Source organism: Panthera onca, chromosome D1, assembly GCF_046562875.1.
Source record: "Panthera onca isolate mPanOnc1 chromosome D1, mPanOnc1 haplotype 2, whole genome shotgun sequence".
In the NCBI taxonomy this organism is placed as follows: domain Eukaryota; kingdom Metazoa; phylum Chordata; class Mammalia; order Carnivora; family Felidae; genus Panthera; species Panthera onca.
In genome coordinates this window covers 108593517-108619390 of record NC_138348.1, presented here as the reverse complement: position 1 = coordinate 108619390, position 25874 = coordinate 108593517, and the positions used below count along the sequence as shown (strand labels likewise).

Here is a 25874-nt window from a genome sequence, read left to right as displayed (position 1 = left end):
AGTAAGATCTCATCAGAATTCAGGTGTGCTTGGTTTATCTGGATCCCGGAGCTGACTCTGCCAAGTATAGGATTTTTCCGATTTACAGAACGGAGTCAGGAGAATGGGAGCTTTTATGAGCATCTCAAAATCTCACTTTTTTTTTGTTTGTTTGTTTTGGTCCCTTCTGTATCTCTCGGGGCTGCAAGTCCCCAGAGAGTATGTAGAGGATACCTGGTCTTTTTCTCACTCTTCGTGGTACTGGAAGAAGATACACGGCGGCGGCAGGAGCAATGGCCAAAGCGCTTGCTAGAAGCATCCAGACCTTGCTCTGCAAATTTTTTTCCATTCTGTTCTGAACTCCTTCGCCTTAGCACGCGCGGGAGGCGGCGCTGAGCAAGGCTAGACTGCAGGACGCCGTCGGCGGGCACCTTCAGGGGCGTGGGAAGGGGCAGGGCCTTCGTGGGAAGAAAGGCGCCCCAGAAGTGACCTATTCGCAGAAGCCCACTCTGGCTCTGACAAACCCGCCCCCACGACCGTAAGAAAACGATTCTCACTTTTCATTGGCTGACCCTCGCGGAGGGGTGCCCTTGCTTCGCTTTCATTGGCTGCCGCTGCCGTCACGTCCTCTCGCCACACCCACCTTCCCGGCGGCGCCCAGTGAGCTTTCAGGGAAAGAGATTTACCGAGGGCGGGGACGGGAGTCGCGCGCAGTCAGCCCGGTGCCCCCTCCCGCGCGCCCCGCCCCCTGGCCCGAGGCCCCGCCCCTCGGCCGGCCGGGCCCCGCCCCTCCCTCCAGAGAGGGCGGGGACCAGGCGGCGGCTGCAGTCGCAGGAATATGCTGGAAGCCGGCGGGCGGGCGCCCGGGCGGTGCTGAAGGGACAGTTCCCGCCGCCAAACTTGCCCGGCAGCTGGAGGGCAGGCGGGCGGGGCGGCCCGCGGGGGCACGTGAGCCATGGAGACCATCTGGATCTACCAGTTCCGCCTCATCGTGATCGGGGACTCGACGGTGGGCAAGTCGTGCCTCCTGCACCGCTTCACGCAGGGCCGCTTCCCGGGGCTGCGCTCGCCCGCCTGCGACCCCACGGTCGGCGTGGACTTCTTCTCCCGCCTGCTGGAGATCGAGCCGGGCAAGAGGATCAAGCTGCAGCTGTGGGACACGGCGGGGCAGGAGCGCTTCAGGTAGGGCCGCCGGGACCGCCGCCCCCACCCCTCCACCCCCGGGACCTCGGCGCGTCGGCCGCCCCCTCCCGGCTCGGAGGAGGCTCCGGCCCTGCGCTCTCCAAAGTGCAAACACTCCCTTCTCGCTTCCCCTTTGCCCCTCCTCTTCCAGGGACGACTTCCTCCTCCGCAATTTCTCACTTCTCCCTTTGGCGCCCATTTCCTGCGCCCCCTTTCCCGCCTGAGCCGGGTCGCCCCCCCAACCCCCACCTGGCGGACCCCCTCTGGCTCCGCGATCTGTCTGCCCCTGCCCAACTCTTCGCCACCCCCAACACCACCCTGCCGCCTGCTCCCCAAACTCGGCGCCCCTCGCTGCGCACACCCCGACCCTGCCACCTGCCCCCGCCCCCCCTCCACCCCGAGCTCCCCTTCTGCTCCCCCTGCACGCGGCCCGGGAGAACTGCGGAGTGGGGCTCCCACGTTGGTGGTGGGTCCCCCACCCCCAGCCTGCTGCATGAGCTCACCGGGCCTCGTTCGGAGAGGGAGGGGGATGCTGTAATGGTCCTCAGAAATTCTGGGCCCTGTGACCCGTGGGAACGCGTCTCCGGGAGCTGCTCGGTGCCACCTCGGGGCCGCAGGCACAGCCGAGGGCTCCTGGTGCTGTTTGGTGAGGGTTGAGTTGTGTTTCGAAGTTTGTCATCTGCGGTGGTTTGGTGGGGAGGAGACAGACGCCCTGAGGTTTTGTCACGAACTTTCGCTTTTCTGTTATTTGTCGTGGGCGCTTAACGTTCCAGGGTGGTGCTACATCAGAACGTGCGTTCTCAGTAGAGGAGGAGGGATCCCGCACGAGAGTTTGCAAAGACGGTCGTGTTATGTCACTAAGAACTAGATGTAATCTGCCTGCATTTCCTGGGTGTTTAAGACCGAACTACGTAATAAAGCGTATTTAAATTTCTGGGATTGGGGGACACTTTTTTTGGGGGGGGGGTTGTTTTGTGTAGTTTTAGAGGAAGGTAGGAAATCTGATACACTGTAGCGTTTGGGCTTTTTTTTTTTTTTTTTTTTTTTTTTTTTTTTAAGATTGCATTGTCACCTAAAACTCGCTTAAGCAAGCATTTTGCAATCTTCAGCAAGTCCTCCGCTTGTGAAATGCAGTCCTCCAGGAGGGGGCTTCCCAAACATGGCGTCCCGGCCCCAGCCCCAGCCCCCAGCACTTCCCAATGAGATCAGCATACTTCTGTGGGGATGTTCCAGCTTGTAAAGTGCTGGTTTCCATTCCCAGCTACACACTGATCCACACGATCCACACACACGATCCGGGAACTCCCATGCGTGGAGTGGAAAGATGGGAAGGCCAGCCCTTCAGAGAGATGGTAAAGGTTACTGTTCAAGGTTCGAATTGTACAGTCCCTAGAAGTCCATGAGGAAACTTGTTTTTCCTTCTCAAGAAGCCTCTTTTAGTTAAATAGGGTTTCAAACTTCTGATTCCTCATCTGTAAAATGGGGTTATTATGATCTCTAAGATTCCTTCCTCTTTCACCATTGTGAGATGGTTTGCAGATTCCATCACCTGTGATCTCAGTCAGAGATGAAATTTAAGATATTTTGTGGTCCTCCCCCCCAAAAAAGGCATTTACTAATAACTCTTGCTCTACCCTCTAAAATGAATGTAATAAAAACATACTCTTTATACCTTAAACTTCTAGAAACTAGTGAGTTGCAACTACAAGAAACATAAGTAGTGAAGTCTTATTGTATCTAATTATTTCCTAAGAAGTAATTCCTCACCTTATTGACAACAAAGTAAAGGATAATTAATTTGTTAGACTTTAAAGTCCTTTCTGCTAAGTAGATCATTGTTTTTTAATGCCTTTGAGCAGATGTAAATAGCAATTTGTTTTATATACATTATTAAAACCAGACGGTACCTCTCCCATAATAATACAAGGACATTTAGGGAATGTTTACTGACAATGAGTCATGCTTTATTTTGTCTGGCTCTTTACCAAAGACGTATTCATAAATACATACATATTTCAATAGCTACCTTCCAATACTGCTTTCTGTAGTTTAGCAGAATATTTCAACATGAAATTGCATTTGAAACAATCATTGTTAAACCACTCTGTGTCTTTTCAGAAGAAAATAGATACTTTTTTGAGTAATAGATACATTTTATTTCATAGAAAGTCACTATAGTTCATGAAGGTATTAGTCATATCATTAGGAATTCATAGGGAATTTTATATTTGAGGGTTTATTGTTGATTGTACATAAACGAGCAGAAAGGAACCTACTTTAGACAACTCAGAGTATAGTTTGAAAGCATTAAAAAAACAGAACAAGGGGCGCCTGGGTGGCGCAGTCGGTTAAGCGTCCGACTTCAGCCAGGTCACGATCTCGCGGTCTGTGAGTTCGAGCCCCGCGTCAGGCTCTGGGCTGATGGCTCGGAGCCTGGAGCCTGTTTCCGATTCTGTGTCTCCCTCTCTCTCTGCCCCTCCCCCGTTCATGCTCTGTCTCTCTCTGTCCCAAAAATAAATAAAAAACGTTGAAAAAAAAAAAATTTAAAAAAACAGAACAAAATAGGCAATAAGTATGACCCTACCTAATCTTCATTTTCTCCCCCACCCCAGCTTTACTGAGATGTAATTGACAAATATTAAGCCTTAACTTTCAATGTTCAGATTAACACATGCTAGAAGACAATAATTACTTTCAAAAAGAAGAAACAAAATCAAAGTGAAAAAGGTTTACAAAAATAATGTCTATGTGAGCATACTGTAAATTATAATATAACACTCAAATGTTTTTGTTATTAACACTGTGTTAGTGAGGGTAAATGTCAAATTCCTGCATTAAGGCAAGTCAGAATTACAGTGCCTTCATTAAAGATAAAAGTTTATTTCTCTTTGTGTGACAGTTTCATCAAGGTAAGTGGTCCGTGTTGGTGGAGTAACTCTGCTCTAAGCCATCATTCTGGTACCTTCTTATTTTTCTGCCACCACTGAGACATCATCATCTTCTTCACGAACACTGTGTTCCCGCACAGGGGAATGGAAATGGAGAGTGTTCCTTTGGAAATAGAGCAAGCAATGTTCCTTTTAAGCAAGGGAGACCAATGTGGTACAGATCCCTTCAGCTCTAAGTTCACTGAGGAGGAAGGAGTTAAAAGGCCACAGGTAGATGAGCTACCGTGTGCCCATGAAGAAGGGAATGTGGACCTAGCATGGTGGGCTTTCCAGGGAAACTAGCAATTGCCGCTTTGATTTTTTTTTTTTTTAATTTAAGTTTATTTATTTATTGTGAGAGAGAGACAGAGAGCAGGCAGGGGAGGGCAGAGAGAGAATCTCCAGCAGGCTCTGCCTGTCCATGTGAAGCCCCAACATGGGGCTCAAGCTCACGAACCATGAGATCATGACCTGAGCCACCCAGGCACCCCACCACTTTGAATTTTGAATCATCATAGTGGACGAAGTTTCGCAGGAAAAGAAGCAAGAATATTGTTCAGCACAGGGTGACTCAGGATAAATATTAGAGGGCATCAAATATAAGGTTCTAAATTTTGAACTTCCCGTAAAAAGCACTTAAAGCAATATAAAGATAAAGTGAGGGGCGCCTGGGTGGCTCAGTTGGTTGGGCAACCGACTTCGGCTCAGGTCATGATCTCACAGATCGTGAGTTCGAGCCCCACATCAGGCTCTGTGCTAACAGCTCGGAGCCTGGAGCCTGCTTCAGATTCTGTGTCTCCCCCTCTCTGTGCCCCGCCCTTCCTCATGCTCTGTGTCTCTCTGTCTCTCAATAATAAATAAATGTTAAAAAAATAAATAAATAAAGATAAAGTGAGATAAAGAAATAGCAGTGTTGGCTGTAGGGCTAGGAAACCTCAGGGCTTCAAACCAGATTTTGCCTTTTATTCCTTGTTGTCTGATCTTCGGGGTGTTATGGTTACAGCCAGTGATTGCAAAGCTCAGATGCAAAGAGAATAGCAGCCTCTTGGTGCCATGCTTCTCGAAGTGTGTTCTGCAAGAACAGTTACCTTTGTGATTCTCTTGAAAAATGAATTCTGTGACCAGGTAAGGTTGGGAATCCCTGCATCCCATGTAGAACTCTCTTAGAAATTCATATCAAAGGCTCTCAGAAGTACTGTAACAAGCCCGTTTAACCTTGATTAAACCAGCATGTCTCAAATGTATTTGACAGGCTCTTTTTAGAAGGTAAAAATCCAGGTGCCTGGGTTGCTTAGTTGGCTGAGTGTCAGACTCTTGATTTCGGCTCAGGTCATGATCCCAGGGTTGTGGGATTGAGCCCCACATTGGACTCTGCCCTGAGTGTGGAACCTGCTTAAGAATCTCTCTCCCCCGTGCCTCTCTCTCCCACTTGTGCGTACGCTCTCTCTCTCAAAAATAAAAAATAAAAAAATATGAAAATGTATGATAACTTGTGTTCTAACGAGTACAACCCCAGGGAAGCTCCCTTGGTGAGTTGGTGCAGTCACATTCTTTTTTTTTTTTTAATATTTATTTATTATTCTGAGAGAGAGTGCGCGGGACGGGGGCAGAGAGAGAAGGAGAGAGAATCCCAAGCAGGCTCCACACTGTCAGCACAGAGCCCGGATGTGGGGCTCGATCTTACAAACCCTGAGATCATGATCTGAGCCGAAATCAAGAGTCAGATGCTTAACCGACTGAGCCAGCCAGGCGCCCCAAGTACAGTCTCATTCTTTAGGTGGAATTCCTAAACTGTTGAGGTTTGGAGCAGTGGGAGACCTCAGGAGCTCATTAACCAGCTCGTTAACAAAGGGCTGTAAGTAGTAAGTGCCAGAGAAGGGACGCTGCCCCCCACCCCGCCCCGCTCCACTGGGCCCCCAGAACCTGAGGATGGCCTCTGCCTAACAAGCTGAACTTTCTGGACCTCTCCCTACCCCTCTGTCTGTCTTGTCATCTCTTCTCTAGCAACCCTTCTACTGTGTATCTGTCTTCCTCACGTGTCCTTCCTCTCCTTCAGCTGAGTTTTGTTTTTCCATTGCCCCTTTCCTGGATCTGTCCCTCTTCATTTCCTCCCATCCTCCCTCTTTTTCTCTCCTTCCTTTTTATGTTAGTGTGTCGCTTCCTCTCCTATTTCTTTCTGGCTTCTCTCCCCTCATCTGTCCCTCTGGCTCCGACCTGTCTGTGTTCCCTCCTACCCCTTCAAAACACTGATACAAAGTTAATGTGTAAAAGTGGCTTAATTTATGTTCTCTATTTTTAATTTTAAAAGCAATGTCTATTTCTCCTTAGAAGAATTTTTTTAGAAACTTTTTTTTAATGTTTATTTATTTTTGAGAGGGAGAGGAGAGATGCAGAGAGAGGGAGAGGGAGGAAGAGAATCCCAAGCAGGCTCCACGCTGTGGACGCAGAGCACAAGGCGGGGTCCATCTCACAAACCGTGAGATCATGACCTGAGCCGATATCAAGAGTCAGAGGCTTAACCGACTGAGCCACCCAGATGCCCCAAGAGAGCTCATTAAGTGCCTAAACTAAATTGTTTTCTTTTGTTTTGTGTTTGATTCCTACCCTCTTTACGACAGTTCATAGTCTTTAACAGAAAAAGATTTTCCAATCCTGGATTGCTGGGTTCACAACTGCACACATAACAGAGCAGAAACTGTCCACAGTTAAGCTCCACAATCACTGCAGTCTCCTGTCGTTCCAGGTTTTAGACACGATACAAGCAAGGCTCTATTTGTACTGAGTAATCAGATAAAATAATGTCCTGGTTCAAATTATTTGTGCCGCAGGGGCGCCTGGGTGGCTCTGTCGATTAAATATTCGACTTCAGCTCAGGTCATGATCTCACAGTTTGTGGGTTCAACCCACATGTCAGGCTCTGTGCTGACAGCTCAGAGTCTGGAGCCTGCTTCAGATTCTGTGACTCCCTCTCTCTCTCTCTCTCTCTCTGCCCCTCCCTCACTCTCACTCTGTCTCTTTCTCTCTCTCTCTCTCAAAAATAAATAAACATTAAAAAAAATTTTTTTTTAATTATTTGTGTTGTAACAGAAATCTAGCCAAATTAGTTTAGATGCTTGGGATAAATTATAAATGATCCAGATCTCCTGAATGACGAAGGCTCATGGAATAGACAGGTGTCTGGAAGTATGGAAGCTCCCAAAGCAAGAGTTTGTGGGTTTTCACTCTGGTTCGTTTTCTTCTCCAACTCTGCCAGCTCCCGGTTCTCTTAGTGTCTGAGCCTCTTACTCAGACTCACGGAAGAAAATAATCTCATGGGCCACTTGACCATCTCGTTTGCTACGCATTGACTACCATGAATCAGCTTCCCCACAGCCACATTTTAAGATACGTATACACATAATACAAATGCAAATATACTAGGTATGTATGACAAGTCATACAACACAGATGTATCTGTGAAGGTCTACTTTTTGGAAAAGAGAAATTCACAGAAGGAAGTGACCAATCATCCCAAAAAGGATTCTGTGGTGTTTCCAGGTAAAATGGTATGTCAGAACGAGCCAGCGTCTTTTCTAACAAGCGTAACGGAACGTGAAAAGATGCCACAGGTAGCCAGACATATTTTTATCCTGCAGAGATTACTTGCCTTGTCCCCTCGGGACATTCAGACCATTTTGAGTGACTCTGTAGTCAGCACAGTCAAGAAACAAGCTAGTAGTTAGAAAAACCTGTCATTGTCTTAATTTCTTTTTTCTTAATAACTCCGTTGATGTGGTGGATGTGGCCACAACCTCAGTGCCCCTATTGGTACATGAAGGTGGTTATACATCCTGAAGTAAACTAAATATTATACGCCCGATACCTAAGGGCCCTGGGCTGGCATTAGGCAAAATTGCAAAGTAGGTAAAGCTCGTTCTTCGGGACTTTTGGGGGCTTTCCCACTTCTCTTCTGTATTTTGGGTAGTGAGTCCTCGGCCTGTTCTTGTCCTCTGTCCTCCCTCACATCCCTTCATTGTCCATCTTGGCTTCAGGGAGAGACACGAAATTACCCATGGTCGAAAACAACTTAGTAAGAGTCTTGCCAGGAGTGTTGCTGTTCTAAAAGAGGGCGGCCACCTAGTGAGAGAATGTCTCATCCTGATGCTTGCCTGTTAGCAGAGCTCCAGGTATGTGGCCGGTGGGTGTTGGAATCTCCTCTCCTGACGCTACAGTGATGACCACGTGTTCTGGCACCTTGACCCCGTGTTTAGCTTTCACAGCAAGGGCTAGAAAAAGAAACTTAGAGATGATGTTGTGAGTACATAGAACACCACAGTAAAGTCTTCACTTGAAGAAAAGTGCTTTGCTCAGAGAGGGGGTAGAAATTTCTAGCCAGTGTCACTTTGCCAAGCATATACAGATTTTTTAACAACTTCCCTTTCATCGTCATGTTGCTCTAAAGTTTTTAAAGAGGACTTCTTAGGGGTGCCTGGGTTGCTCAGTCAGTTGAGTGTCTGACTTCAGCTCAGGTCATGATCTCATGGTAAACAAGTTCACAAGTTCGAGCCCCCTGTCGGGCTCTGAGCTGACAGCTCAGAACCTGGAGCCTGCTTCGGATTCTGTGTCTCCCTCTCTCTCTGCCCCTCCCCCCACTCTCAAAAATAAATAAACATTAAAAGAAATTTAAAGAGGACTTCTTGGAACGGCCTAAGGATATTTCTTATATTAGTTATTCTTATCCTGACTGAGTTAGAGGGAATCTTCTTTTTTCTAGTCTGCTCGGTCAAGCAGTAGAAAAGGTGAGTGGAAAAAGTGATACTGAGACACACACACACACACACACACCAGGGAACATCACATATTGCTTTAATAAGCTATTTTAATTCTTTCTAAAGCAAAGTACCTGCAAACCTATACTTCTGATTTTAATAAATCCCTAAATGTCAGCAACTTTTCATCAATTCTGCTAATACATAATTTAGGGAAGTTCACTTTAAAAATTGCTACCCCAGGGGTGCCTGGGTGGCTTGGTCGGTTAAGCATCCAACTTCAGCTTAGGTCATGATCTCAAGGTTCGTGAGTTTGAGCCCCGCATCAGGCTGTGTGCTGACAGCTCGGAGCCTGGAGTCTGCTTTGGATTCTGTGTCTCCCTCTCTCTCTGTCCCTCCGCCACTCACGCTCTCTCTATTTCTCTCTCTCTCTCTCTCTGTCTCTCAAAGATAAATAAACACTAAAAACTTTTTTTCTTTAATTACTACCCCACACACTCTACCTGGCTTGTCATAAAACATCTTTTTATGGTAGAAACAAACAAACATTGTTTTCTGAAAGGAATCACTTTATGTAATAAAGTACTGGTCTGACTTTTAGGAGTTCCAGAAAAACATGAAACAAAGGTTAAAGTATATTTATACTTTAAGCTGTGAAAAGTGTTTCAAAATACAGGTAAGCAGTTCTGCATATAAGCACGACTAAGTAAATATTGATGGCTAGCTGACATTAGTTTGGTTTAAAATCTTAACAGCATTCTTTCTTCTTTTTTTTTTTCTTATGTTTTTTTTTTTTATTTTGAGAGAGCAAGTGAGCTGGGCAGGGGCAGACCAAGAGAGAAAGAGAATCCCAAGCAGGGTCCAGGCTACCAACACAGGGCTTGATCCCAGGGACCACAGGATCATGACCTGAGCCAAAATCAAGAGTCAATCAGATGTTTAACCAACTGAACCACCAAGATGCCCCAGTGAATAGCATTCTCTTAAACATTCTTGAGATGTAGTGACTTTTTCTGTTTTCCTTCCTATGGTAGCAATTCATTTTTAATTTAGGAACAACTTGCTAAGTCAAATGACTGTATTACTGGAAGTATGTCTTTTAAGACCATCAACTGGTATCAGTAGCTAGGATATAACTGATATAACAAAACCATCAAAAATATCTCGGTGCCGGGGCGTCTGGATGACAGGGTCGGTTAAGTGTCGACTCTTGATTTGGGCTCAGGTCATGATCTCATGTTCCATGCTGACAGTGCAGAGCCTACTTGGGAAGCTCTCTCTCGCTCTCTATCTTTCTCTCTGTCTCTAAATAAATAAATAAATTTATCTTCCTTTACTAAGAATGTTTAGAGTGTTTTTTCTTCTGATATTTAATTTTTTTTCTAAATTTTTTTTTTTTAACGCTTATTTGAGAAGAGAGAGAGACAGAGCATGAGCAGGGGAGGAGAGAGAAAGAGGGAGACACAGAATCTGAAACGGGCTCCAGGCTCTGAGCTGTCAGCACAGAGCCCAACGGGGGACTCGAACTCATGGACCGCAAGATCATGACCTGAGCTGAAGTTGGACGCTTAACCAACTGAGCCACCCCGGCGCCCCTCTTCTGATTTTTTAGTCTTTCCAAATGTGTTTCCTTTTCGTAGGAATTTGTGTGAAACGGCCTCAAATAAATAAGGCTGAGGGATAGCCTTAATAACAGATTCCTGCCTCAGAAATACAAAAAGAATGGTGTGGAGCCCAAATTGAACCCTCTTTGAGAAGAGATTAAGAGAGAATAGTCCAAACAGAAGTTAGATAGATGTTAAGAACTTTCTGGCATTATGAAGAAAGATTGTAATTTCTTTTTTTTCTCCTTTTTTAAAATTTAAATTTTAGTTAGCATACCATGCAATATTGGTTTCACGAGTAGATTTCAGTGATTCATCAGTTATATACAACACCCAGTTCTCATCACAACAAGTGCCCTCCTTAATGTCCATCATCCATCTAGCCCCATCACCCCCCCCCCCACCTCCCCTCCATCAACCCTCAGTTTGTTCTGTATCATTAAGGGTCTCTTGTGGTTTGTTTCCCTCTCTTCTCTTTGTCCCCCCACCCCATCCCATATGTTTATCTGTTTTGTTTCTTAAATTCCACATATGAGTGAAATCCCATGATATTTGTCTTTCTCTGACCAACTTATTTAGCTTAGTATAAAACATTCCAGCTCCAACAATGTCACTGCAAATGGAAAGATTTCATTCTTTTTGATGGCTGAGTAATATTCCAGTGTGTGTGTGTGTGTGTGTGTGTGTGTGTGTGTGTGTGTGTGTGTATACACACACACACACACCACATCTTTTTATCCATTCATCAGTTGGTGGATATTTGGGCTCTCTCCATAGTTTGACTATTGTTGATAATGCTGCTATAAACATTAGGGTGCATATACACCTTCAAATCTGTATTTTTTTATCCTTTGGGTAAATATCTAATAGTGCAATTGCTGGATTGTAGAGTGGTTATATTTGCAAGATTATAATTTCTTAAATTCTAGGCATTGCCTCTCATTTTTCTTCAGTATAGCATTGTTCAGAGTGATTTTAATAGGTGTAATTTGAGAAAAGGTTTCCTTGATTAAATGGGGTGGGAAATTGAGGGATTTGTCAGAGCTTTTAATATATGGACCTGGTAATACACATTGTGAATCCCCGAGATAGATATGAGATTTCCCAACTCAGAGTCTTTTTACAAAAGCACTTTAGTAACTGATAGGTAGGTAGGTAGGTAGGTAAGGAGATAGAGCACTTTAGGAAACAATACTTCGAAAAGAAAAAGTGTAGGCAATTCCTTAAGTTTTAGGAATATATTTGAGAATCTCACAGTTTCTTCTTTCATGTGATTCTCTATGTCTCTTTTGCTGGTGCTTCTGGACATGATACGATATGATTTAAAAGTTTTCCCTTTTAAAACTTGAAATTTCAGGGCGCCTGAATGGTTTAGTCAGTTAAGCATTCATCTCTTCATTTCAGCTCAGGTCATGATCTTGTGGTTTGTGAGATGGAGCCCCGTGTTGGTCTCTGCACTGATGGCATGGAGCCTGGAACCTGTGTCTGGAATCTCTGTCTTCCTCTCTCTCTATCCCTCCCTCGCTTATGCTCTCTCTCACTCTCTCTTGAAAATAAATAAATAAACTTAATAAATTACAAAAAAAAAAAAAAAGGTGGAAGACAAGATGTAGTTAGTTGTATGCAAAGCACCATTGGCCGCAAAGAAAATTAGTGAGATATGAATTGAAAACAACCTGCAAGAAAGTGGGGGAGAAACATACAGGAAAGAAGCCACGGAGGTCAGCCACCTGTGGTCAACATGCTGGCCTGGCCATTCTAGTAGATAAATAACTATAGCCACAGGACTGGGAGGGAACAGACAGGTGGTCTGATACAACACTATCATTTATTTTTTTAATTTTTTTTTTTGTCTTTTTTATTTTTGAGAGAGGGAGAGACAGAGTGCTAGTGGGGGAGGAACAGAGAGAGAGGGAGACACAGAATCCGAAGCAGACTCCAGGTTCCGAGCTGTCAGCCCAAAGACCAACGCGAAGCTCGAAGTCACGAACCGTGAGATCACGACCCGAGCCGAAGTCAGACTGAGCCACCCAGGCGCCCCCAACAGTCTCATTTTTTAATAATGCAATTAATGTCCAGGAAGGCTTTGACTTGCCCCAGAGGTTATAGCTCCTTAGTGGTTTGCCAAAGAACCCTGTTCTCTTAGCTCTGTATTCACTGTCCTTTCTGCTGCACCATGCCTCCTGTTGTGATTGAAGAGTTTCACTGACACATTTTGCAGTTTCCGTCTTGAAAAATAATCTGTTTGCACACAAACCCCTCCCCCTGTCCTCTGTATACCCATGTTAATTATCCTCTCCACCAAACCATTATTTTCCTGCTATATTCAGAAAACAAGGGTGAAATCGCTTTGCACAACGGTAGCAATACCGGTAACTGACGGCAAGCACGTGTGGCCGCGATGACAATTCCCTGGCGTCTACATGGTACCCCGTGACCGCATTGCTGCACTTAGTGGCAGGAGTGAGCCCTGCCGCTGCAATGAACAAACTTGTATGAAGTAGCCTGCCGTAGGTATTGGGTACTGGGCGAAAAGTAAGGTGTAGTCTTACATCCAAGGTCCATGCTGCTCTCTATGTGGTGCAGACTATGCTGCTGTAACTAAGAGCTGCCCAAATATGGCACCTTACATAATACAGAGCTTTGTTTCTCCTGCCACCGTAGTCCAGAGTGAATGGTTCTGGGCGGTCAGGGCGGCTCTGCCTCAAGATCACCTTCCAGGATTCTTCTGTCTTTCCATTTTCCTAGCGAAGGTCAGGTCAGAAGGAGAAGGAGGAAGCCTACTGCAAATGGCTTTTCCAAGTAGATGTACCACACAGTGCACACACTGCTTCTCATGTCCCGTTGAACCGGATTTAGGGACGGACCACAGCTGACTTCAGGAGAGCTGGGGAATACAGTCTCTATCTGAGTTGCTGTGTGCCAGCTAACACTTGGGAGTTCTGTCACTAAAGGTAGACAGGGAGAATAGACATTGGGAGACCATTAGACCTCTCTCTTACAGACTTGCAGCAAAGAAAGATAACAATCAAAGAATTGCAGTAAAGGCCAGTAAGTAGTAAATTAAGTTCCAGGGGCGCCTGGGTGGCTCAGTCAGTTAAGCGTCTGACTTCGGCTCCGGTCATGATCTCATGGTTCATGGGTTTGAGCCCCATGTCAGGCTCTGTGCTGACAGCTCAGAGCCTGGAGCCTGCTTCAGATTTTGTCTCCCTTTCTCTCTGCCCCTCCCCCGTTTGCACTCTGTCTCTCTCTCAGAAATAAATATTTAAAAATTTTTAATAAAATAAAGTTCTAGTGGCAGAACAAAGGGAGGAATTGTCCTCTGTGCCTGGGGTGAGGGCTCATTTCAGAGGATGTGTGTGTCCCAAAGAAGACGGTCCTCGATGCTGGGACATGAAGGATCTGTGAGAGAAATAGCAGAAGGACCAACCGCAATAGAAAAAGAAGAGGCTTCAGGTCATGATGGCAGATTGAACGCCTATGTCTATTTTAGCTTTTTTCCCCTGAAATCTCACTAAAGTGACGATAGTGCTGTTTTGTTTTGGAACCGTAAACCCTCAAACAAGGAAAGTAGGTAAGGAAACAACAGCAACCAAATTTTGGAAGCAGGAAAGCAGATGGAGGAATGGTAAATGAATTAGGAGATTCAAGAAAACTGGCTTCTAAGCAAGCGATGGAAAAAGCTAAAAACCCAAGCCAATATATACCATCCAAGCCCTAAAGACTCAGGAAATGGCTGGCACAAGATACTTCTGGAAGTGCAGGTGCTAAAATGAGCATCATTGAATGTCAGTCTAGTTAAGAAAGATTGGATCCTGGGGACCGAGGGCGGCTCAGTTGGTTGAGCATCTGACTCTTGATCTCAGCTCAGGTCATGATCTCATGGTTCCTGAGATCAAACCCCACATCAGGCTCTGCACTGATAGCACGAAGCCTGCTTGGTATTCTCTCTCTTCCTCTCTCTCTCTCTCTCTCTCTCTCTCTCTCAAAAATTAAAAAAAAAAAAAAGGAAAGAAAGAAGGCTTGGATCCTCACATCCCTACCACCATTCCACACATCAGGTGACTTCCCCTCCCCCCACATTGGCAAAAAACTGGAAATTTTTTCTTAGAAAAGAATTAAATATACAGTCTTCAGTTGGAAGCACCACGCATACTTGAGGTTGGGGTCTCTTATTAAAAGTAAGGGCATTAAAAAAAAGAAAAGGGCATTAAGTGAATGCATGCATGTTGGATGCTATACAGTCTAGTCCTCCCCCCTCCCCACGCAGCTCCCAGTCAGCCCCTCACCCTTCAAACAGGACATTGGTTAAAAAAATAAATAAAAAACAGAACCCCTGAACATTGGTGAAGTCATTTCTGAAGAATCTGACTAGCCCAAGAAGAGAAACGTAAGTTAGCAACATGGGAGTTTCCTCAACTCAGTGATCCAGCCTAATTCTCTGACTGTGGGGCTTTTGGTCTCAAGGAGTAATTGCAAGAAATATTAGGAAATCTGTAATATAAAACCTAGACACCAAAACAAACAGAGACCAGAGGCAACCGGAGAAACAAATTTAATAAGGGGCAAGGGAAGGTTCACAAAGAAAAAAATAACTGTCTTTAATTTACTAATAGAGATAATGGGAAAATATTACAATCATAAAATAAGAATAGGATGCCAATTTTTTTAAAAAAATATTTTGAGAACAAAAGAGCTTTTAGAAACACAGTAGGAAAAAAAATAAAACATTCAAAATAAAGTTGAGGGATGCCTGGGTGGCTCAGTTGGTTAAGCATCTGGCTTGAGCTCAGGTCATGATCTCCCAGTCCGTGGGTTCGAGTCCCACATCAGGCTCTGCGCTGCAGCTTGCAGACTGGAGCCTGCTTCGGATTCCATGTTTCCCTCCCTCCCTGCCCTTCCCCACTTGTGCTCTCTCAGAAATGAATAAACATTAAAAAAAAATTTTTTTTTTAAATAAGTCCAGATTCTCTATCATTCTTCCCATCGACAGGTGGGTGTTTTGTTATATAGCAAGCCTGGCCTATCTTTACTAATACATGAGATAATTGTTCAGTCTAGAAGACGTTGTGCAGGAAGGGGGAAGTCACAGTTTACGTCAGGGCTCAGCAATGAAAAGAAAGTCCATGATCAGAATAAACACAGATGCCAAGAAATGATGTATCTAAAATGATGATGTAATGACACTGGCTAGTTGGGGAATGGGGAAAAGTAAGGATAGGGGGCAAGTGCACATGTAACTTTGATAAAAACACAAACTCAGAAAAAGAACGTGAGCATAGTCTGTTCAAATAACTTGGAAATAAGAGCTGAATAAATCAGAGATAGAATGAAATGAGAAAGAGAGAAACACCAGTGGTAAATCCCAAGACGTGGGGAAATGTACAAAAGCACGGGAAACCCAGCAGCACAGACAAAGCCATATGGAAAGGGACGTAAGTCACGAAAATGGTGGGAGGATTAGAACCCGAGGAGAACTGTTGTTTAATTGTGTAGATCACGTAATGCACTGTGCTATATGAAAAATAAAATAATCATGAGAAGATGGTCATTGTCTTATTTTTATTTGGCAGACGGATGCCAGAAAGCATCGGACTGAGTGCTGAAGTCTTTTATATATTTTCTGTTAACAAACCAAATATACAAAATAAGCATCCTTCCATTATCGCCTTGCAGACAGCGAAACTAGAGACAGTTCCCTTTAATTTCCAAATAAACTGTTTCGATTTTCACACATAACTTGTTCTACCTTCCAGAAGCCGCTGCACAGTACCCATTTGAATTGCTACCAACTTAACGTACTTTAGAAAACGTGGGTGATTTCGCCTATGTGCTTTTAAGTATCTACTCTTATTCAGCCCATTTCTCTCTCCTTTTGGCTTTGCAAATCCCTACCATAAATATCAAAAGGAGAAAAGCTCTTTGCTATTCCTCTGTTCTCCCATTTGGTCAGCGTTTGCACGCCGCCTGGGCACAGTCTGAGGGTATGACCTTATTCACTTGTTGATGTATTCCTTTACAAATATTGGTAGGACACATCATGCCCAGTTCTGCTAAGATGTTAGACACTAGGGATACAGCATTCCAGAAGAAAAAAACAAAAATCCTTGCTTTCTCGGGGCTTATCTTGTAATGGGAGGAGTCAGGCTATAACCAAATAAACTGGAAAAACTACATAGGATATCAATGTTAACTGCTGTGGAGGAAAATGGAAGATAAGACTGAAACAGAGCATGTTAGGAGGTGGGAAGGCCTCACTATTAAAAAGTGATGATGTGTCATAAAAGGAAAATAGAAGAAGGTGGTCATGGGAGTTGATTCACATTCAAAGACAGAATACGGCCTGTTAGGTCTTGTTGGTAATGTGTATGTAGCCTCTGCAACCACAGACTTGATATTTTATGCAGATACCCTGGAATTACACAAAGAAGATTTTAATGTTTGTATGGATACCAAAGCATAACTTAAGTCATGAGCTCCAAGTTTCAGAATCTCGGGCCAGAGAGGGGTTGTTAGAGTCAGTAATAATAAAAGGAGAGGGGAGACTTGTCTCTTCGACTGGAAAGCAGTGCTCAGGGCCTGAATGACAAGGCCAGTGAGGCAGGTAAAATAAAGCCTCAACGCAATGACTATTCCCAGAAGGGCAGTAGGGATGTAAGGTCATGGCGAAAAGCACTCACAGGGCTAATGCACTCACAGACTGCTTGCTTCCAGCAGCCTCTGGCATCAAACTACTTATATCCTCTAAATGCCTGTTTTACAACTGGCAAAGCCACAAAAAGGACATTTCCAGGATGGAACATCTGGTTCGTTTTACCTAAGTAAAGTCAGCCAGCGCTCTATATTTCGTTGCTTTTTTAAGACGCCTGTGCACGTCCAACGAAATACATAACAACAGCAGACAGGAGTTAGATAATCTTGCCACTTTCAGATAGCATTTCAAAATAAGTAACTATAATATAGTACAAATAATCTTGTGCATTCCAGGACCTGTGGACTTTTGTCCTTCATAGGACAACAGCATTTTGTTTTCAGTGCCCTCCAGGAAACTAGGTAACTGCTTACTTTGAGATACTTACATTTTTTAGAATCTCAGGAATCATGTCGTTTGGGTCAAAAAAACACTTCAAACTCCCGAAGGCATTTCATTCACACTCGATTGCATTGCTTCTGTATTACGTGATTTGTTGCAAATGGAAGGTCACTATCATGTGTCCACATGTTATTTCAGAGGAAAAAAGTCAGGAAAATTAACATAAATTAGATGACCATTTTTCTTTTCTAAAGCACATATACTGTAGGAATAAACTTGGAGCATCTGTCGGTTAAGCATCTGACTTCGGCTCAGGTCATGATCTCACGGTTCGTGAGTTCGAGCCCCACATCGGGCTCTGTGCTGACAGCTCGGAGCCCGGAGCCTGCTTCACGTTCTGTGTCTCCCTCTCTTTCTGCCCCTCCCTGTTCGTGCTCTCTCTCTCTTTCTCTCAAAAATAAGTAAACATTTTTTAAAGTTTTTAAAAATTAAAAAAAGAATAAACTGCGGCTCCTGGGTGGCTCAGGCGGTTAAGTGCCCAACTTTGGCTCATGTTGTGATCTCACAGTGCATGAGTTTGAGCCCACGTCGGACTCTGTGCTGGCAGCTTAGAGCCCACTTCAGATCCTCTGTCTCCCTCGCTCTCTACCCCTCCCCCCCCACTCATGCTCTTTCTCTCTCCAAAAAAAAAAAAATAAACAAACAAACTTTGCAGATGAATGGTTAAAAGAAAACGTGGTATAAACATACTGTTGAATAGTCTTCAATCATAAAAAAAAAAAGGAAATCCTGTCACATGCTATGACATGGGTGACCCTTGAGGACATTATGCTGAGTGAAATAAGCCAGTTACAGAAGGACAAATGCTGCGTGATTCTATGGATACAAGTTGCCTAAAGTAGTCAGACTCATGGAATCGGAAAGCATAGTGGTTACCAGAGGCTGGAGTGGGGAAGAGGAGGAAATGAGCTGCTGTTTGACGGGAATGGAGTGTCAGTCATGCAAGATGAGACAGTTCTAGAGATCCGCCGTATGGCACCGTGCTTGCAGCTGACGATAGTGTAGTGCACGCTTTAAAAATTGTTAGGAGGGTGGATCTCATCTTATGTGTTGCTTACCCACAATAATTCCAAAGAAAAATGAGTTTTGGCTTCACGAAACCATGTTGAACGTTACAAAATGTCTGTTGCTTTGTTTTCTGCCCTCTTCCCTTACAAACTGTGCGGACACTATCGACCGGGGCTTTGGCCCCCAGTACCAAAAGCGGCTTGAGGACCCTGATCTAAAACGAAAGTTACTGGAAGCGTGTCTGAGGCACAGAGACATGACTGGGAGCTGGGCGGACCGGGCTTGGAATGAGTCGAAAGATCGCAGGCATTCTGGGCAGCAGGCACCACGGGGGGCCAGTGTGGTCCTCACCATATTGTTGCCCCTTTTTTTGCCTGTTCTCCCACTTCCATAAGAAGCCCCAAATGACCAGTTGGCAGTCTCAGCTGATTTGGTGGAAGCATCACAGGGTTCTCTAGTGAAAGCGTTTCTCCTTTGGATACTAAAACCTTGACATCAGCAGAGTTCAGAGTCACAGGGATTAGAAGCAACAAAAAATTGTAGTGACTCATTAAGTGCGATTGTGAGAGGTACCGTCACCCCACCTCCACCCTTTGTTTCCCAAACCACAGCATCTGTGCCTGAGGACCCCCCCCACCCTACCACACACACACATACACACTGTATCCCTCGCTAGTTTAAAACACAAATGTCGTGGGTCATCCCAAAATCTCACAAGGTGTTACCTCCTGGACATTGGTGTAACAGAATCTTAGCCCATTCCACGGTTTTATAAGGCCAGATGCTTGTAGGTGATTGTGACATGGTAAGATCAGCGAATCCCATGGCACCCGTCCATTTCCCTGTCTCCTCCTCGGCTAAGTGAGATCTTTGATCTGCAGCCAAGTGTGGGATACCATGTCTAGATGTAAGGGATTCTGTAAGTTCATAGACGGCGGTGCTGGCATGGTTTGAGTCCAGCGTAAACGTCTGTTACAGCGAGGACGCATCAGTGTCCCTTCCGTCATGGTCCCCCCAGAGTAAGATGCCATACCAAAAGTGTCAGTAGCTGCTCGAAAGTTAACTATTACGCTGAAAAGAACAGATACTGCACTTGATCTTAGCCCAAAGGCCGAGAAGCGATGGACAGTTAACTATTAAACAGTGACAGTCCAGGAGAGAGAACTCTGTCTTTGTTGAGCCCAGTCACAGCCTCCGTCTTTCTGCCATGATGTCTTTGAGTCCAAACTGGGGTAGAAATACTGACAGATAATGGTAGGGCAGGATATTTTGTTTCGCCAGTTATTAGGAACTCCTCCACAGAGGGGAGGCTGGGGTGCGTATTCACACAGAATACAAGGATTCATGTGCTCTAGACCCATCTGCATACCTCTTCTTCCCCAGACCTCCTTCTTATCAGTCCCCTGATCTTGTTTTTTCCACCATGCCAAACCTTTAGCCTCTGCTCATGAATTGGTGTAGATCCCTGCCTACCTGTCTCCATCTCTTCCTCTGCAAAAAGTTCCACTAGAAGTTCCAGGAACGGGAGGGGTCTCTTTTCCACTGACCTTCAAGTCCATGGTGGAGCGGGGTTGACCATTGTCAGCATAGTGTGCAGCGCCATGTGTGAGGCAGACTTGAGTTTCTTCCTCTTCAGTTATGGGGAAATCCAGATGAGGCCATGGGTTGAGAGGATCCTGCAAAAGCAGGCCTGCTTGGGGTGTGAGCCTTGTCACTCCAGGTCCCCTTAGGATCTACCCCTGTCTTACGTGGGTACTTATATGGCTTCGCTTGGTGACTAAGATCCAGCCTGATGAAACGAGAATACCTAGCTCCTGATGAGCACTCAGATTACACAGTCACTTGGTGTCCCACAGCTAGGCATTTGGTCTCTGTCAAAGCCAGGTTGTAAGCCAAGAACTACTTCTCAAAAGTATGATGGCTTTTGGCAAAAAGGGTGTACCTTTCTTCCCAAATGCCACTCCTGTAATTGTCCGATGGGTCCCTCCCCGGGCCTGATAGAGCATCCCAGTCTGCCATAGGTACTTCAGGCAAGCACCGTTAGGTCTGATGGACCATGGGCCAAGTAGCAAAGCTGCTTGTATTGTTGCTTGGACCAGTTGAAGGGACGTCTCTTGCCTTCAGCCCTGTTCAAGCTAGTGGCCTACTGGCTGTCCCACTAAATGGGTCAGAGAGGTAGATTCAGATACTCTACTAGTGTCCTCCAAGAGCCAAAAAGGCCCACCAAGTATTAGGCTTTTTTCTTCTTGGTAGGGGGCATAAGATACCACAGCTTGTCTTTGGAGAGGTTTTCACAGCATGCCTCAGATTAAGAGATCCCTGTCCCCCAAGACACTTCACAGAAATTACTGACTACCGTATTTTCATGGGATATATATTTAGGATACGTGGATATATATTTCATTTACCCACTCTCCCCTGCCACTGGCACACTCATAGCAACTCAGTGACCTTGGTGTGAGAACATAACATGCTGCTAATAGATCTTAATGTTGGGCACCGACATGATCTTAATGTTCTTTTTTCACACTAGTATCTCTTTCCCTCAAACGTTCTCATTCTCTCTGCCATTTCTCCCATTTCCCCAATGGCTGTGTTCATGGCTTTACCAAATCAATCATTTATTCCCTCACTAAGAACGTACTGAGTGCCCACTTTGTGCCAGGCCCTTGAGAATCACTGGATAATCAGTGATGAGCATAGACACGGCGCCCACTACCTCTCACAATTAGCAACCCAACATCCTGGATTCAGAAAGTGGAAGGCAGTGGAGAAGGATGGTACGCAAGAGTACTAGCCTTGAACACAGTGATTCTGCCCACCAGCCTGAGAAACAGATTCTGACCAAACAACCGCCATTTTTCCTTCAATGCAGGTGTCTAATGAGAGGAGTAGAGCGTTCCTCCCGTTCTGTTTCGTGGGGAGAAAAAGTTCGAAAGGGAAATCCTGTTTCTTCCTATGGTAGAAGCCTAAATGTGAGGGAAGAGGGAGAAGAGTTTCTCCTGAACCAGCGCTATTCCTTTGCAGTGATGAGTGTCTACATGGGAGTGGTTATAATTAATTCATAGTGACACCAGCCTGCCTGGTTGAGTGATCTTGACCCCAGAAACATTCGGCTGCACGCTGGCCTGATCCGGAGGTAGTTTTCACAGATGAGTATAGCAGTGGGGGGGAGGAGCTTGGGAATTTAGATATTTCTAAGAGAACAATTATAGTGATGTCTCATGGAAGGCAGTAAAAATAGGAGGGTATTAATGGATAGCAAGTCATGGAATTGCTGAGTAGATTACAAATCTTGATAACATTTTGAAATTATCACAGTAAAAATATGCTGCAGGCTATGAGATTTTGATCAAAACGTAGGCTGTATATTTGCAGTTTTGGAAGTAGTGAATTTCTGGTGACGAAAAGGAAGTAGGTGAGAAAGAATGACGAGGATAGTTCATTAGAAATGAGGAAGCCACAGGGCGACCGAATGGCTCAGTTGGCATCCGATTTCAGCTCAGGTCATGATTTCATGGTTCCTGAGTTCGAGCTCTGCGTCGGGCTCTGTGCTGACATCTCAGAGCCTGGAGCCTGCTTTGGATTCTGTCTCCCTCTCTCTCAGCCCTTCTCCTGCTCGTGCTCCCTCTATCTCTTTCTCAAAAATAAATAAACATTACAAAAAAAAAAAGAAGAAATGAAGAAATTAGGTAACAGAGATGACACCAGACAGCTCCTCCAAATAAGTGTTGAAATCAACGAACAGAATGAGAGGAAGTGCGATGGAAAGAAAAACGAAGCAAAGTGCTCGAGTCTTCAGCATGCGGGGAATGACCTCGCACTTGGCAGATGACAGAAGATGATAGAGCCAGATAGCAGAAGCCTCAAAGGAGCAGGGAATTTTTTTTCTTTTCTTTTCTTTTCTTTTTTTTTTACAACTGGAGTTGGGAGACAGTTCTCTGGAAGTGACCCTGGGAAGCATAGGCCACCGCCTCTTGTGCCTACAGAATGAACAACTTGAACGTGTTGCGGGGGGGGGAAGCCGTGTGGTCAGGAAATGAAATTAAATACAGCAGCTTTCAGTAAGGCAAGGAGGAGGGGAAAACATTCCGAGAGGAGACTGTTCTTTAAAATGGGATGGAAGTTCCTAATAGTGTTGTTTTCAAGGTATAAAAGAAGGAGGTTTCTTTTATAATCAAAAGGAGATCTTCTGGGGTGCCTGGGTGGCTCAGTTGGTTGAGCCTCCGACTTCAGCTCAGGTCATGATCTCACGGTCCGTGGGTTCGAGCCCCGCGTCAGGCTCTGTGCTGACAGCTCAAAGCCTGGAGCCTGCTTCAGATTATGTGTCTCCCTCTTTCTCTGCACCTCTCCCGTTCGTGCTCTTTCTCCCTCTCAAAAATAAATAAACATTAAAAATAAAAAAGGAGATCTTCCACTTGGGGGGGGACAAAGATCTTCCATGATTCACCTTCCCCCTTGTATCACCATCATGCTAGATTTATCCCCTTTCCAGTCTCGCCAGAGGGTAGCATCATAACTCTTAACTTTCCCAAAGCACACCTGAGACCAGATTGGAATGCATTCATTTATTTCTCTCTCCCTTCTCTTCCTTCTTTCCTTCCATGGCCCGCCCTCCCCCCCCCCCCCCGATATTTTTTTCTTTTCTTTAATCCATTCATTCAGTGAGACTTTCAGAGTCCAGAAGAAAATGGTTATAAAGTAACCTGCAGCAAGATGTTGTTGCTTATAAAGAATTGTTACCCCAGGGTGCCTGGGTGGCTCAGTTGGTTGAGCATCCAACTTCAACTCAAGTCACAATCTCACAGTTCGTGAGTTCAAGCCCCGCATCAGGCTCTGTGCTGACAGCTCAGAACCTGGGGTCTGCTTCAGATTCTGTGTGTCCCTCTCTCTGCCCCTCCCGTGTTCATGCTCTCTCTCTCTCTCAAAAGTAAATAAACATTTAAAAAATTTAAAAAAAAGAATTCTTATCATCAACTCAAATTCTTTACAGGGAGGCTGACCTACATAGTTATTTTAGGATCTGTACCCTACCTATAATACTCTCAAGAACTTATGGATACCTAAGTGTTACCCAAGAAAGGAGGTCCAGAGAAAGATACACGCTCCCTTTCAAGGTCCAGTTTCAGTCGGTAAGCCTGTGTCTTCCCCTAAATAACTGACAGTAAGGATGCCCAACTGTGTTAGGGAAAACCTACCCCAGGGCACAACTGTATCTGAATCTGAAGCCTAACCATATCAGAATTCTAAACTAATATCCGTACCCACACACAGAAACTGAAGGCCAAGTTATTATATGGAAAATGGCAGATGTCATATTGAGACCATTTATCCCAACTAATCATTAATAAGGGCTGTTTCTATAGTGTATATGGCATAGAATTTGCTATAATTTTGTTCTATAGAATGATTTGCCAACTGTATTCCTAATATGTTTGCAAAATTAAACACACAGGCCTGGAAAACATGGCATTTTCTCCAGTGTAAGACATGCCTCTGCCTAATATACGAGCATCTCAACATTGAGTTTTCAACCACAAAAGTATGTTTTTATAAATTAAACTAATGGTAAATTAAAGAGGAGGGAGAATAAAAGTAATGCCAACTCAGTGCTGAGTAAATTAAAGCTTTCAGTTCAATCACATAGCCTTAATTAGGTTTCTCTTAAGGCGCCGCACATCTACCTAAATTCACACATATAAAGATGAAAAGCAAAACAATAACAAATTATGCCTCATTTTTTTTTTAAAGCAGCAACTTAAACGAACTGCAATATTTGTAGCCTGACAAATATAGTGGGAGATTTTTCTTATTGTCAGTGGCTGTAGAATGCAGTAGTCCTTCAGAAAATATTCCTAAAATATTCACTTGAGAATCTCTCTGCTAAGAATTCTGAGGAAAAACAGGGAAGCGGGAGAAAGGGAAAGAAAGAAGAGGTAAAGATACTTTCTTCACACTCCCACAGCAAATGGTACTAAGGAAGGCGTGGAAGAGGTAGAGAGAGCCCCAGTGACCCACTGGCCTTCCACAAAGATCTCTCGTGGCCAGGCAAGTAAGAGAGGCTCATCTCAATGCTCGAGGTCACTGACGACTTGGAAACTGAGACACACGTGACCTGTGCCTCCTACAGCATTTAGCACTTCCCTCTCCAATAAGATTACTTAATCCGATATGACAGATATCAAGTAGCATCTATCATTTGCCAGGCAATAGGATTGTTAGATACATAGAGGAAACATGTTTGACCCTCAAGGAGCCTTGAACTGCGTGGGAGACATCCCAGCCAATCCAGTCAGTACATTGTGAAAGTGGACGTAATCATAATGGCGGTATGCCAAAGGCTCAATGGAATTATAAGAGATTGCCTAAGAGAGGTGGGGAACAAGAGGTCAGTGACGGGGAAGACTTCTCATATTTATGATTTTTGAGCCGACTCTTGAAGGAGAAATAGGAGTTTGGTAGGCAGAAAAGGGTAGAAGACATTCTAGGGAGAAAAATAACACGTAAAAGCAAGACATATAAAATAGTGTGGCCTTGCCACCTTGCCTCATGATTCAATCAGAAAATAGCACAGGGGCGCCCGGATAGCTCAGTCGGTTAAGCATCCAATTCTTGATTTCGGCTCAGGTCATGATATCACGGTTCATGGGATCCAGCCCCGTGTAGGGCTCTATGCTGACAGTGCAGAGCCTGCTTGGGATTCTCTTTCTCTCTCTCTGCCCCTCCTCTGCTCACACACACGTGCGCACACACACTCCCTCTCTATCAAAATAAATTAATAAACTTAAAAAAAGAAAGAAAGAAAACAGATAGGAACAGCACACTTGAGGGTGAACTGAAAGTTTAACCAAGTGACTATTTCTGGAGATATGTATGGGCAAGGTCACCAAAAAAGGATGGTGAGGTGTTCAGAGTTACCCACAGCGAGGGGCGGCTGGGTGGCTCAGCTGGTTGAGCGTCCAGCTTCGGCTCAGGTCATGATCTCATGATTCGTGAGTTCGAGCCCTGTGTGGAGCCTGCTTCGGATTCTGTGTCCCCCCCTCTCTCTGCTCCTCCCCCACTCATGCTCTGTCTCTCTCTCCCCTTCAAAATAAATTAAAACATTTTTGAGGAGCGCCTGGGTGGCTCAGTCGGTTAAGCGTCTGACTTCAGCTCAGGTCATGATCTCATGGTCTGTGGGTTCGAGCCCCGCGTCAGGCTCTGTGCTGACAGCTCAGAGCCTGGAGCCTGTTTCGGATTCTGTGTCTCCCTCTTCCTCTGACCCTCCCCTGTTCATGCTCTCTCGCTCTCTCTCTGTCTCGAAAATAAATAAATGTTTAAAAAAAAATTTTTT

At 44.9% G+C, this 25874-nt stretch overlaps 1 protein-coding gene and 1 pseudogene across 1 annotated transcript in view; one reads left to right on the top strand and one right to left on the bottom strand.

The window, feature by feature from the left end:
- Positions 1 to 934: 934 nt before the first annotated feature.
- RAB39A (RAB39A, member RAS oncogene family) overlaps positions 935 to 25874 on the top strand; it is a 30812-nt gene continuing 5872 nt past the window's right edge. Inside the window, exon 1 of the mRNA XM_078432702.2 lies at positions 935 to 1161. Coding sequence (XP_078288828.1) covers positions 935 to 1161 — 227 coding nt within the window. The remainder of the gene's footprint in view (positions 1162 to 25874) is intronic.
- On the bottom strand, positions 19491 to 19664 carry LOC132662678 (U2 spliceosomal RNA; annotated as a pseudogene).